Source organism: Cyprinodon tularosa, unplaced genomic scaffold (genome assembly GCF_016077235.1).
Source record: "Cyprinodon tularosa strain WSP-4 unplaced genomic scaffold, ASM1607723v1 ctg792, whole genome shotgun sequence".
NCBI lineage: Eukaryota > Metazoa > Chordata > Actinopteri > Cyprinodontiformes > Cyprinodontidae > Cyprinodon > Cyprinodon tularosa.
Genome location: NW_024039554.1, coordinates 284,409 through 297,015, shown reverse-complemented (window position 1 = coordinate 297,015; position 12,607 = coordinate 284,409). Strand labels below are relative to the sequence as shown.

Here is a 12,607-nt window from a genome sequence, read left to right as displayed (position 1 = left end):
TCCTTCGGACACCAGAGGAACCGAGTTCACTCCAACAGTCCTGGTTCCTTCGGACACCAGAGGAACCGAGTTCACTCCAACAGTCCAGGTTCCTTCGGACACCAGAGGAACCGAGTTCACTCCAACAGTCCAGGTTCCTTCGGACACCAGAGGAACCGAGTTCACTCCAACAGTCCAGGTTCCTTCGGTCACCAGAGGAACCGAGTTCACTCCAACAGTCCTGGTTCCTTCAGACACCAGAGGAACCGAGTTCACTCCAACAGTCCAGGTTCCTTCGGTCACCAGAAGAACCGAGTTCACTCCAACAGTCCAGGTTCATGGTTTACTTTCCTAATTTTTGTCGCACTGATGACCTCATCAACACAAACCCAGCCTGATGAGGTCACCAGACACGCAGCGTTGTTGGGACAGAGGCTTTTTTAGCCAGTGGGAAGGAAGCCAAATGCTGATTGTTAGCAGGTCGATCCATGATTGAATAACACATGTTAACCCATTATTTTCAGTGGGAAAGAAACTAAAGACAGCAGGACAGTGTCATCTGAGAACATGATTACATTAAAGCCCTCCTGTGTGGACCTGCTTGCTGTATACATCAGAAGAGTTAAATGCAACAATAAAAAGGTGAGTTAAAGCCTGAGTCCAGTCTCTCATTTAAAAGGTTTGGCTTCCTTTTTTTAAATAAAGAGAAAAAAAAACAGCAAATAAAGTTCATGCATTAGAGTTTTCTAGATGTCCAAGAGAAATATTTTTGCATCAACCACGTCCTTTCCATCCTGATAAACAGACTGGGGACATCAGGCTGGATTTATCTTTTAAAATATTCCCTAATATATAAAAATTACATGTTTGTTCGTTTAGCAAATATGCATGTTCAACATGGGCCTCATGTTTAAAATGAACAGTGCGATAGAAATCCGGAAAGTAAACAATGGAGAGCAACATGGAAGGAAGCCATGGAGTAGTCGGTGTGCTTAATTGTTTCGCTCTTTTGTCTCTTTGAATTCCTCTTAGCAGTGCTGCTCCATGTTTATCGAATGCTAGCAGAGATATTTTTAAGTGAAGAACTGCTCCCTCTCCCAAGCACATCTCAAGTCTCCACCAAGTGCGGAGCCCATTCCCCCCTTCCTGCTCTCCCTCCGCTGGCTGGTGCCTGGGCTCGCCAGTGCACTGGATTTGGGGATGGATGCCCGGGTGGCTACTGGCTCATTCCTGGCAGCTTCTCCACAGGGCCCGGCCGGCCGGCTGGGGCTCCTGCCGGGTGGTGGGGCACCCCTGGGGCTTTGGATCCCTGGGTCCCGTGGCTGGATTCACTTCGGGGTGGCTGGCTGCCGGTTGAGCCCGCGAACTCTTCCCCGCGGCTCAAGAGTTGTGCTGACTAGGGGACTTCCTCGGGGCTGTCTCTCCTCCTCCCTTGGTGAGGGTCTAATTTCCTGGGCTGGCCCCTCCTTGCTGCCTTCGCTCTTGGGGTTCCTTTGGGCGTCTGGGGCTTTGGGTCTCCCGGCGCTGGACTCAGTGCTCTGGGGGGGCGCCTCTTCGGTTCTTCACAACCACTATTGAGCATTTTTTCTATGGATAAACTTTACATGCACAAGTGCACTTTCACAAACAACTACAGGTGCTAGGTTCCAGGTACTTAGAGACTCACTTCAATACAGAAAGCCAACTCTCTTATCTTCAGGTAACACAGAGTCTGATTAAATAATAGTTCTTCAACGACAGTATCTAGGTGTTACTTTATTGTATGTCTCGTACCATGTCCGTTGGTTGTTCTGTTCTTTTTACATCTCTTCGCAGGTGATCAAGCAGACTGAAAATATTTTATCATTATCTCCCTTCTATCTCCTCTTTCTTTCATCTTTTCTCCTTTTTTCCTGTTTTTCCTCTTCTGTTCTACTTACATTGCAGTGTCCATATAATCTGTAAAACTCCCTGCATAATTATAATAAAGCAATTTATATGCATAAATCAAGCGGAACACTATGGTGATAGTCGTACTGCTCCACTTGTGAAAGTAATATCTGTTGGGCTCTTTTTGACATCAAGACAGTTATTCTTATTGCCACATTGCCAAACAAGGACACTGTTTAAAAAAAAAAAAGATATTAAAAAAGAGATATTTTGAAGTGTTAGATCTGTTTGTTGACGTCCATTCGTTGCACTCCATGCATGTGATTTTAACTTGCCGAGTCGATTGAACCGGGTCGTCAAGGGTCAGTACGTGGTTCCCACTGCCGATATAATCATTTTGTGTCCGGCTTTAAAAGGGTTTTTTGACCAGTTTGAAAGGGGGATAAGAGAAACAGGTCTACACTGAAAAACAGGTCAAACTGTTTCATTTCGGCTGCTCCCATATTCAGTGGTGGCTACAGCGAGTCATACTCACATACTTGGCAAAGCTTTTAAATCAGACGCCGCTCTGACAGGACAGGGATTCAATCTCAGGTCCCCTGCCTCACAGTCAAAGGGTTTAAACTACTTCCTCAGGGGAACATCTGATCAGGCTAACAGTCATTTCCATTTCCTACTTTCTACCCAAACTTAAATTATGAACCAGTTAAGGATTTTTTTCCCTTCTTTTTAATAAAGAACTGGTCTGAAACTGTTTTCATCATTTAAAATGTTCCTCCCTACTAAAAAGGTTGGCGTGGAAACATGAAACTGGAACCACTCCTTATTTCTGGGGCTGTGGTTCTGATGGCTCCCAGCTGCCCACCAGTCTGAGTGAAACTGGGTGAATAGAGCACTGGCGTTAAAGCTCTTTGACTGACGGAGCAGCAATAAAACCATCATATAAAACCAGTTCTCCTATGATATTTCATCTGGACAACTAATGAATTTTCCACGTTTCAAGAAAAAGCTTTGCCTGCTTTCACCTGATTGAGGCAAGTCGTGTGAATCCTGGTTAGATCGGGGAGCAGGATGTGGAATCTGTCAGTTTTACAAATCCACTTCTGTGAAGTCACCAAAGGGCGGCATGCCTGCAGACGTCATGTGGATAGGTGCTCTCATACGTTCACTCAAAGCCACCACAGAGTGTGCATAGATCACCCACAGGCAGTTTGGACACATGTTAGGAAGTGAGAAAAACATCTGTAACATCCTTTGACCTGTGCGCTGACATCTAAGATAGGCTGTGTATTAGCAGGTATCTTGGCTCATTGTGGAAAGCATCAGGGGCAGTTTTAATCTAATAGTTCAGATCTCTACCTGTAGATCTAGTGCATACAGCTCTAAGTGTTGATTTCTAAATTATTTTCCAACTCTTCTGTAACTCTGCCAATGATTCCTCACATTCTCCCCCCTTCTGTTTTAAGGTGACCAAGAGATGCCCAATAGACATTAGGTCTGGAGACGGACTCAAGCGGTCCGGCACACATTCTGGGGGGGGTCTTCATGTCCTTCCTCCAGCCTCAGTTAAAAAACTTCTTCTTGTACAGTAGAACCTTTGAACCAGAAAAAACCTAAAGTAGAGATGAAATGGTTTATTTTTATTCTTATAGTCAGGATCAGGAGGAATCACTGAGATAAGGATTATCTGGGCTTTGATTTGATCAAGGTCAAAGCCTGCCCATCACAGAAATTTTATTGATACTCATTCGAAAAATACTAAACTGTTTTGAAATAATACACAAAAACATGGATCTGGATATTAGTTCTGAAGGTTCATTAGTCACCAATATGTTTTAACTGAAGTCCAAGCATATATAAGGAAATCTTGGAACGGCGTGGGAAAGCTTTATTTCATATTTGATTTGATAGGCAGCTTACTGCAACATTTTTTTAAACTTTTATTCTGTTATGCAAAAACTCAAAGTGTTAATTTCTATCCATCTTCTTCCATTTCTCCATCAGGGTCATGGTGGGATCAGGGAGTAAAAGGCGGGGACCTCCTACAGGTCGCCAGTCACAGCAATTGAGAGATGCCAGTTAACCTACCAGTCATCGCACTAGGAGGAAGCAAACATCCATGCAGAAAACACATAGGCTGTGAATTGAACTCAGGACCAACAAACTGTGCCACTCTGCAAACAAACTTTAATTTATACCTTTCTGTTCACCAAAATGTCAACAAAAAAGTATAAATGTTTTAACCAACAGTTAACTCAATTACCCAACGCTCCCCAGGATCCTGAGCTGCTTTCAAAGTGGGAGAAGAAGGATGTTTTTTTGTGTCCTCATTGAAATAGTTGCTTGGTTGTTGAGCAGCTGCCAATGGCCATACCCACCCAGGGTGAGAGAGAACATTAGCCAATGTTTGAACCAAGCACAGACGGATTGTTCTTAAGAACCTGCTAACGTTTCCCCGCAGCTCTTCCACTTCCAGCTCCACATTCAAAGAACCACAGGCTGCAGTGTGGCCACCTCGTTAGATCGGAGATTGCTGCTGTTCCAGATGATGACCCAAAGCTAACAGTCATTAGCTTCAGTAGCACATGGCTTCCCGCACCGTGACATCACTGCCTGAACATGTCAGGAGTGAGGTGTTACTATATTCAGGCAAAAATGGCCGCTCCCATACTTAAGGGCTGGTTATCCTCCCACAGTCACAGTGAGCTTGACGCAGATATTTTTGATTTATGCGGGATATTGAAGCGTGGTCTGCGCTATGTTATTCCACGCCACAACGCAAGAGGGCCAATCAGGAACTAGCTGTGGGTCTAGATACGGCCGAGGCGGTGAGGAAGTGGGGCGAGTTTGTGCGACAACGGATGGACATGAGGGCAAAAAAGATAGAAGGGGGCGGGGCATATCTGCGTTCACTGCGACACACACGCAGACGACCTGGTTTTGTTTCTTTACTGATTAACGCTAAATTTATTAAATCAGGAGCGTATTAGTTTTATCAGATTGGAGGAGAGTCCTTGCCTCAAGTGGAGGAGTTCAAGTATCTTGGGGTCCTGTTCACGAGTGAGGAAAGAATGAAGCGGGAGATCGATAGCCGGATCGGTGCGGCTGCTGCAATAATGCAGACGCTGCACCGGTCTGTCGTGGTGAAGAGAGAGCTGAGCGAAAAGACAAAGCTCTCAATTTACCGGTCGGTCTACGTTCCTACCCTCACCTATGGTCATGAAATCTGGATCATGACCGAAAGAACGAGATCCCGGATACAAGCGGCTGAAATGAGCTTTCTCCGCAGGGTGGCTGGGCTCTCCCTTAGAGATAGGGTGAGGAGCTCGGTCATTCGGGAGAGGCTCAGTGTGGAGCCGGTTCTCCTCCACATCGAGAGGAGTCAGTTGAGGTGGCTCGGGCATCTTCTTCAGATGCCCCCTGGACGCCTCCCTCAGGAGGTGTTCCAGGCACGTTCCACTGGGAGAAGGACCAGGGGACTACCCAGGACACGCTGGAGAGACTATGTCTCTCGGCTGGCCTGGGAGCACCTAGGGCTTCCCCCAACGGAGCTGGAGGAGGTGTCAGCGGAGAGGGAAGTCTGGGAGTCTCTGCTTAGTCTGCTGCCCCCGCGACCCGGTTCCGGATAAAGCGGGAGACGACGAGTACAAGTACGTATTAGTTTTAGTTATAGATAGTGATCCATTGATTATTCCTTGCTTTTCCTTTAACAGGAGCCAATGGGGATGCTAACAAAACAAACTCGGCCAACTTCTTGTGAAACAATTCATTTCATCCATCATTATCTGCCTCTCCAGTGCAGCTGCTCTATTACTAGCATGACCAAATGATTTATACTATAAGCTGTTTGTTTTGCAAAGGGAGTAGAAATGATGCAGAACGCTTTATCTGCTGACACACTCACTCAGTGATAACGGTTCTCCTCAAAATACTTCAAACTATATTTGATTAAAATCTACGAACAGAAGAAACTTATTGTTTCAGGTTGAGAGGAATCAATAGAAACCATGAAAACAGTGAATGGTGACGATACAGCCATGAATAAAAGTCAAAGAAATGTTCAGTCTGTTCCTTTTATTGTCTCAGTTTAAAATATACATGCTGTTATAACTTTAAAATATCTGAAGACAGCGAATAAAGTCAGTTTTTTTGATTCGGTGGACAAAACAAAACACCCCAGATCTCTTTTATCTTTTTACAAAAGGAGACGTTTGTTTTTTCAGAGCCGTCCTCCTGGATTAGAGTTACTTTCCTCCACATCTGCTGAGAGTTAGAGAACACAGACAGAGAGAGAGAGACGGAGAAAACCACCTGCACATCTGAACAGTGTCCCATATGTACACCTAAACAAGCTGTGAAGCAGGTGACGCTGTTGCCATGGAAGCAGCAAAACGCCACTGAGGGGATTTCTCCTACTGGAAGTCTTCGGCAGCAGCGGCGGCGGCGGGTTTGGGCCCCGGAAGCAGCGGCACGGGGGAGGTGGCTTCGATCAAGGCGGGGTTCAGGATGATGGGGAGAGGCATGGGGGGGACGCCCACCTGCAGGGGAGACGCCAGCGGCTGCAGGATGAGAGGGGACTGAGTTGGAGGGGAGGGAGAGCGAGCAGGAGAGGTTCCTGGCGATGGCGTCACCGGAGTCGAGCTATCGGAGCCTGAAAGGAAAAAAAAGAATTCTCTATTTTAAACGCTGCTGGTTTTTACTAGTCGTTCTCTAAACGCAGCAAGGATCCTAAGAGACGAAGAGTTCGTACCACTGGCAGCTGCCGCCGCCACAGGCTCCTGGCTGGAATCTGGGTTAACGGACGCCGGCGTCTCTGTGGATGTCGCCGCCATCAGGATGGACGGGGAGGGCTGGGAAAGAGGCGGGGCCAACTGAGGGGGGGCGGCTGCTTCCGCTGCTGGTGTAGACTGCGCCGGCTCGGCCTGAGGAGCAGGAGCCGCATCTGCAACAACAGACAGGAACCAGAAGCAGCGGCTCCTTCAAATTAAGAGCTGAGCAACAAGAGAAGCTGCATCTGGATTCCAGATGTTTCCATTCATTCAACTAAACTCCACCGAGCCAATTGAGCCATTTTCTAAATAACCGTTTTAAAATGATCTTTCCTGAAAATAAAGGGTGAATTTTTCTTTTTTTTTTACAGTTAGAAAATAATTATATTTCACCAGCAGGAACCATTCTGTGTTACTGGATTAAACAGATCTGTGACCTTCAATGAACAGAGACGTAGATCTATCATTAACAGACAGGCTATTCTCTATCAGCTGCCCAGATCTACAGCTGCAGATCCTTGAATCCATTAATCAGTGGAAATAATCTGGAGCGGCTCTGGATTAACTGAGATCTCTGCTCTATATGGCTCCTCTCTGGATTACTTCTGCTAAATTTATTCAGACTTTACAACAGCGCCCTCTGGTGAAAGGAAGAGGAAGAAATTTATTTCATTTGATTATCAAATAGATGGAAGAAATCTTTATATAATGGACTGTTATTGATTATTTGTTACAATCCCTAATTTGGAAAGTATTGAGATGACTTCAAAAATGTTTAAAAGTACTAATAAATGATCTTTTAGAGAGAAATCCATCAGTGCAGATGGTTAAAGGCTCATGAAGCTTTTAACTAAATAAATGACATTTTTCTACAACTACAGATGTTAGCGGGTTCATTTTATGAATAACCGTACGGATCATTAAGAGTTTAATCGTATAATAAAATACCCAGAAATATTTCCTGTTGAGCTTCATTTCATTTGTTGTTGATTCATCTCTTTATCTATAGAGAAATCCTGAAATGTTGTCTTCTCACCTGGAATAACGGTCTGCTTGAAGAGCTCCTCTCTGAGGTTGGGGAGGAAACACACGATGCGTTCCCACGTTATTTCCCACAGGTCCGAATATCCGGTCCGAGAGTCGGAGCTGCGGAAAATCCCTGCAGTGTCCATCACCAGCAACATGTTCTTCAGAGACTCAGGAATGGCCTCCAGCTTAACGGAGACATGATAAGAAAGGAAAGTAATCAGTACTTTAGGAGCCAGTCACAGCTTGCTGATTTAGCCAGCGTAAGCCAGACGTCCCAGAACCGCATGAAAACGCTGCCATACGCTGAACTTTCTATGTATTTTTTCTATTTTGGGTGTATAAAAAGAGAAGGGAGAACTAATTAAATATCAGCGGCGTCCAAATAAAGAAAATCATCAACTATTAAGGTCCGGAGACAATTTTAATTATAATCTGTTACTTTAAACAGAATTTAACACTGAAATAAAATAAAATGAGTATTTTTTCCATTTTAAAATCTAAAGTGTTTTTTACAGTAGAGACCAACAATCGTTCAGTTTGGTATAAAGACAATATCCTGATCTAAATATTTTATAAAACACCTGAACTGGCTGTTTCTCATTTTCTTCCTTTTTTCCATCTTAATGTTGGCAGTGGGCTTTCTGCTGCCCTGCAAGGCTTTAAACCTGGTTTGAATGGAGACTAAGCCATTCTAAAGCACATATCAAGGAGCTCATTCTGAGCCTGGATCCAGATTTACTGTTGATTCTGTTCATGGTGGAGAATCCTGCTTCACAGCAGCAGGTTGAGCCAAACATCCTCTAAATGTTCAGGGTCATCTTTGAGCACCATTTCACTTTTCTTTCACCAGTTCACCACAGTTCTTCCAGCAGTCCACACTTTCTCTGCTCTCTTTTTCTCATCGTCTTCTCCTTCTTTCCCATCGCCCGGCTTGCCACAGGTTTACCTGCTGTGTCTAAAAGTAGCAGCAGCAGCAACCCACACTGACAGCAGCTCATTGGATCATTAGTATCACATGAAGCTGGAGCCGGACGTTCTGGAGGGCTTTACCATATTAACAGGAGAAGCAGTATAAGTGAAATTAGACAATGTGGTCGGACAATATGCAGTAATTTATAAATGTTTTATATCAGGTTGAGTCCGGATTAGCCAGCAGTGGATCCGGATCCTGACTGTGGTGCGTTAATCCATGACCTCTGACCTAGAAGATTCATAACGAGTCCAGAACTTATGTCCAACGACAGCCTAACTTATGAATAACGCTACCGGGATGATGTGAAGCCTCAGTTAAAGCTGCTCTCCTCAGGAGCATCCCTGCTGCTGAGGAGAGCAGCGATGCACCCAGAGGCACCCGGTCTGCATAAAAACATTTCTTTGATCACGGTCTTAACCTAGCTGCTGTTTACCGCCCACCCAAAAAAAAGAAGGAAAAGAAAGAAGGTTTGCAGTGGCAGCAGATTTAGCATCATGTCTGCAAGGAGGTTTGTTTGTTCGTGGGCGTGAACGCAGGGAGGATCCATCACCTTCTGGCTCACCCTATGATGGAGATGAAGTCTGGAGAAGAACTGATGGTTTTCTCCTGTGAACCCCCTTTATACCAAAACGCTGCCAATACGCCATTATACAGTAGCTGGAAGTTAGAAACCGTTCAGCGCTCGTCTGGAACACGTCAGATATGTTGATATGTATTGGAGAGACGTTCTTGATAAGTTACACAGAAGTTATGCAAAAGTTATTCAGAGGTTTAGGATAGGCTAAATTCCTCAACGTACTCACCGTATGTCGATGTGTTTCAGCTCATAACTTACACAAAACGTACCCATAACTTATCCAACGTATGCCAGTGTTTTTGCCAGATTTTTCGTACGTCAGGCATAATCTGGTCTAAATCACCAAGTAGTGACAGGGGCTTTAACTATGGAATAGCGGGTGAGACGAACAGAGCAGAAGTAGAAGAGTGTGTGGGAGCTGTTAACCTCACCAGTAAGTCGCTGGATCCTGCATGCATGTACTTGTCCATGAAGTCCAGAATGGTCAGCCAGAGGGCAGCGAAGGTGGGCAGTGACAGCAGAGGAGAGAGATGCTGCAGGAAGACCTGGAAGAGCCCAACACACCAGAGGTTAGCAAACAAGCTACACAGGATCAGATTCAGCTAAAGAGGATCTTCCTTCAAAAACATGGCATCGGGAAGCAGCGATAACAGCTACAGCCAGCCGGCGTCCCTCTGACAAACATCAGGGAGACGTGAAGAACTGAACCATAGGGTCAATAAAAAAAGAGCCTCGTTTAAAGGAAAAGTCCGCTCATATTAAGAATTTAAGCTTCTAAAAGTACTTTAAATATGAAATTATTCCATACTGTTCAATAAATAAGTGTTTTTAATTAAGAGTAATTTTCCATTGAATGTGCTTTATTGGAGGCATCCGTGTTGGTCAAAGAACACTACTGCCACCTACTGGTTTGTGACGTCACGGTGCGGTAACGGCCGTTGATGTTGGCAACATATTACGTGTTTTTTCTCTGCCAGAAGTTCGATGGCAAATCCAACGACGAACCCGTCAGTGGAGGATCAGGAATCAGAAAGGTGAAATAACTTTTACCCGATGTATTCCAACATCCAGCTGCCATGCACGTGGGCATTGTCAGTTTCACTATAGCTCTGGTGAATTTCAATGGTGAAGTCCTCTGGAAATCTTCAATAATTGTTGTTGATTGCAGATGTGTCTAGTAGTTCCCATTGATTCTGCTTGTAAAGCGGGGAGAATGGCGCTAGGCTTACCGCACCGTGACGTCACTAACAGAAGATGGCAGGAGGGAGGGGCTACTATGTTGAAGTAAAAATGGCCGCTCCCAGACTCACTGATTGCAATGAAATTTTTTAGTTTTTTACTGATTAACACTTAATTCAATCACAGCATACGTATTAGTTTTAGGCATAAATAATGATCAATTGATTATTCCTTGCTTATTTTCCTTTAACAGACAGAATCCTTGGCTGCTGCTGACAGCGAACGCTGCACGATGTGTGGCTTCCAACCTTTGACAGCAGAGTGCAGGCTCTCATTCTGGTCTCCTCCATCCCACCAACATCTGCTGGACTGATGCTGTCCAGAAGCTTCGTAAGCAGAGGGAACAGAACCTACAAGCACAATAGCAGCAAAGCAGCTCTTAAATTATGTAACAGATGTTTAAGAAAAGGCTGCATAGTAAAATTTAGATTTCTTTTTTTCTCATATATTTAGCTATGCTATTTATCCAGTGAAAAATGTTTTTGCTCAGTCTGTTTCACCTGCATGGCCACAAAATGTCTGAGTGAGAAGTGTTTTGCATGCAAGGATTACTTATCCCATAACAAGCCAAATTCTTTTTCAAGAATTGTTACTTTTTAACCAAAGTATGTGTAATATGTTTCGACTCTGGCACAACCTTCACAGTTTAAATCTCATTATAAGTAAGGGAGGCAAACTCTGTCTAGTTGAGAACAGGGCTGATTACTGTGCCGTAAAGGCTGTATAATGAACTGTTCTCTCTTTGCAAAGATAAGAAAATAAAGCCTCTGTTTATTTAACTGGGGTGAATAGTTGAATACTTTTTCTCCACTAGTCTAGGACCTGAGAAATGATCCCAGTGTTTCACCTTGTTGAAGCAGGATTCCCACTCGGCTGCATCCAGCGTCTGCAGATCGTGGACCAGCAGGGCTCGCTGGAGATAAGTTAGGGCCTGCATGCGGACCTGTCGCCTGGCATCGCAGCACAACCAGGCGATGCCTAGAGAAGAACAAGCGTTGAGAGAAGATGTCATGAGCTGTTCAATAACTTTTTATCATTCATCAAATATTGATCCTGGAACAGAAAAAGTCCTCATTCCTTGAACGCAGCAGGAGGACAGGTTGGCTGCTCTACATTTAAAGACTAAAATAACATTTAGTGATGAAATATTTGACAATGTCTTATAACCTCTAAAGCATCGCTCTAAATGACATATGCTCTGCAGCCAGTATCAGCATTAATGCCTCTAAGGTTATGTTGCACCATAAAAAATTTTGTTTTTTTTTCATGAATTTCTTTTAGAAGCACTTTTGTTATTTTTCTTAATATATTCGGGCAAGTTGGCGTTTCTTGTTATTACATTGGCATTCATATTTGCCATCAAAATGTCAATATTTTTTTATTTTATATAGGTAATAAGGTCTTGACCTGGATTCCAATAACACTACTGGCTTGAAATGTAGATTTTTCAAAGGATTTCACTAAGTATATATTTTTTTAATTTCCTAAAATGTTTTTGATCATCATGAGTATTTTCTCCATCTCTATTGCTTAGAACCTCATCTTTCTTTTTTCATTCGCTCTCAAACTACCAGCAGCTCCAATGACTTTCTCATTTAGCCTGGTTGGAAGTTTTCCCATCTTTTAAAGATGGGATCTTTTAAAGGTGCCTTCCTTCTCAGCCCACCTTGCAGCAGAGGACACCAGCAGCTGGTCCACAATGTCTGAGAGTCAGCTTCTATCTTTTTCCCAGAGGCCTCCAGGTGGCGCTGTTCCTCCGCCCAGGAGCTGTAGATGCTGGCGGCCCGGGTGTGAAGAGTGTGCATCAGGTCCAGCAGCTGCTTGGACACAAACAGCAGGAAAATTATATAAACTGAACCGATTCACTAAAAGAAGACGAAAATAATGAATATATGTTAGTTTTAAAAACTGATCGTCATCAATGGCCCAATATTTAAAATCTTTATTGATGCTTATCAAGAAAAAAATCAAACCAGGGTGTCATCTCCAGAATATATTAAAGTCTATAGTCTGCAAAGTCCCACACTGCAGATTAGAAGAGGAAAAAGTGGGAGGAGGGTAATCTGTTAATATCTGAGGAGGATTAGCTCAAAAAATATGGAGGACCAATCCTGCCATAATTAAAAATACATACAGGAAAAAAATTTGAAGGACTTGATAATATAAAATTAT

General features: G+C 43.9%; 1 protein-coding gene across 6 annotated transcripts in view; it reads right to left on the bottom strand.

Moving 5' to 3' along the window:
• Positions 1 to 5,907: 5,907 nt before the first annotated feature.
• gbf1 (golgi brefeldin A resistant guanine nucleotide exchange factor 1) overlaps positions 5,908 to 12,607 on the bottom strand; it is a 113,355-nt gene continuing 106,655 nt past the window's right edge. For all 6 annotated transcript variants that reach the window (XM_038271183.1, XM_038271185.1, XM_038271186.1 and 3 more), the window contains 7 exons: positions 12,102 to 12,252; positions 11,283 to 11,413; positions 10,684 to 10,785; positions 9,628 to 9,741; positions 7,654 to 7,831; positions 6,599 to 6,790; positions 5,908 to 6,499 (listed from right to left, as the gene is read on the bottom strand). In XM_038271183.1, coding sequence (XP_038127111.1) covers positions 6,261 to 6,499; positions 6,599 to 6,790; positions 7,654 to 7,831; positions 9,628 to 9,741; positions 10,684 to 10,785; positions 11,283 to 11,413; positions 12,102 to 12,252 — 1,107 coding nt within the window. In that variant the 3' untranslated portion in view covers positions 5,908 to 6,260. The remainder of the gene's footprint in view (positions 6,500 to 6,598; positions 6,791 to 7,653; positions 7,832 to 9,627; positions 9,742 to 10,683; positions 10,786 to 11,282; positions 11,414 to 12,101; positions 12,253 to 12,607) is intronic.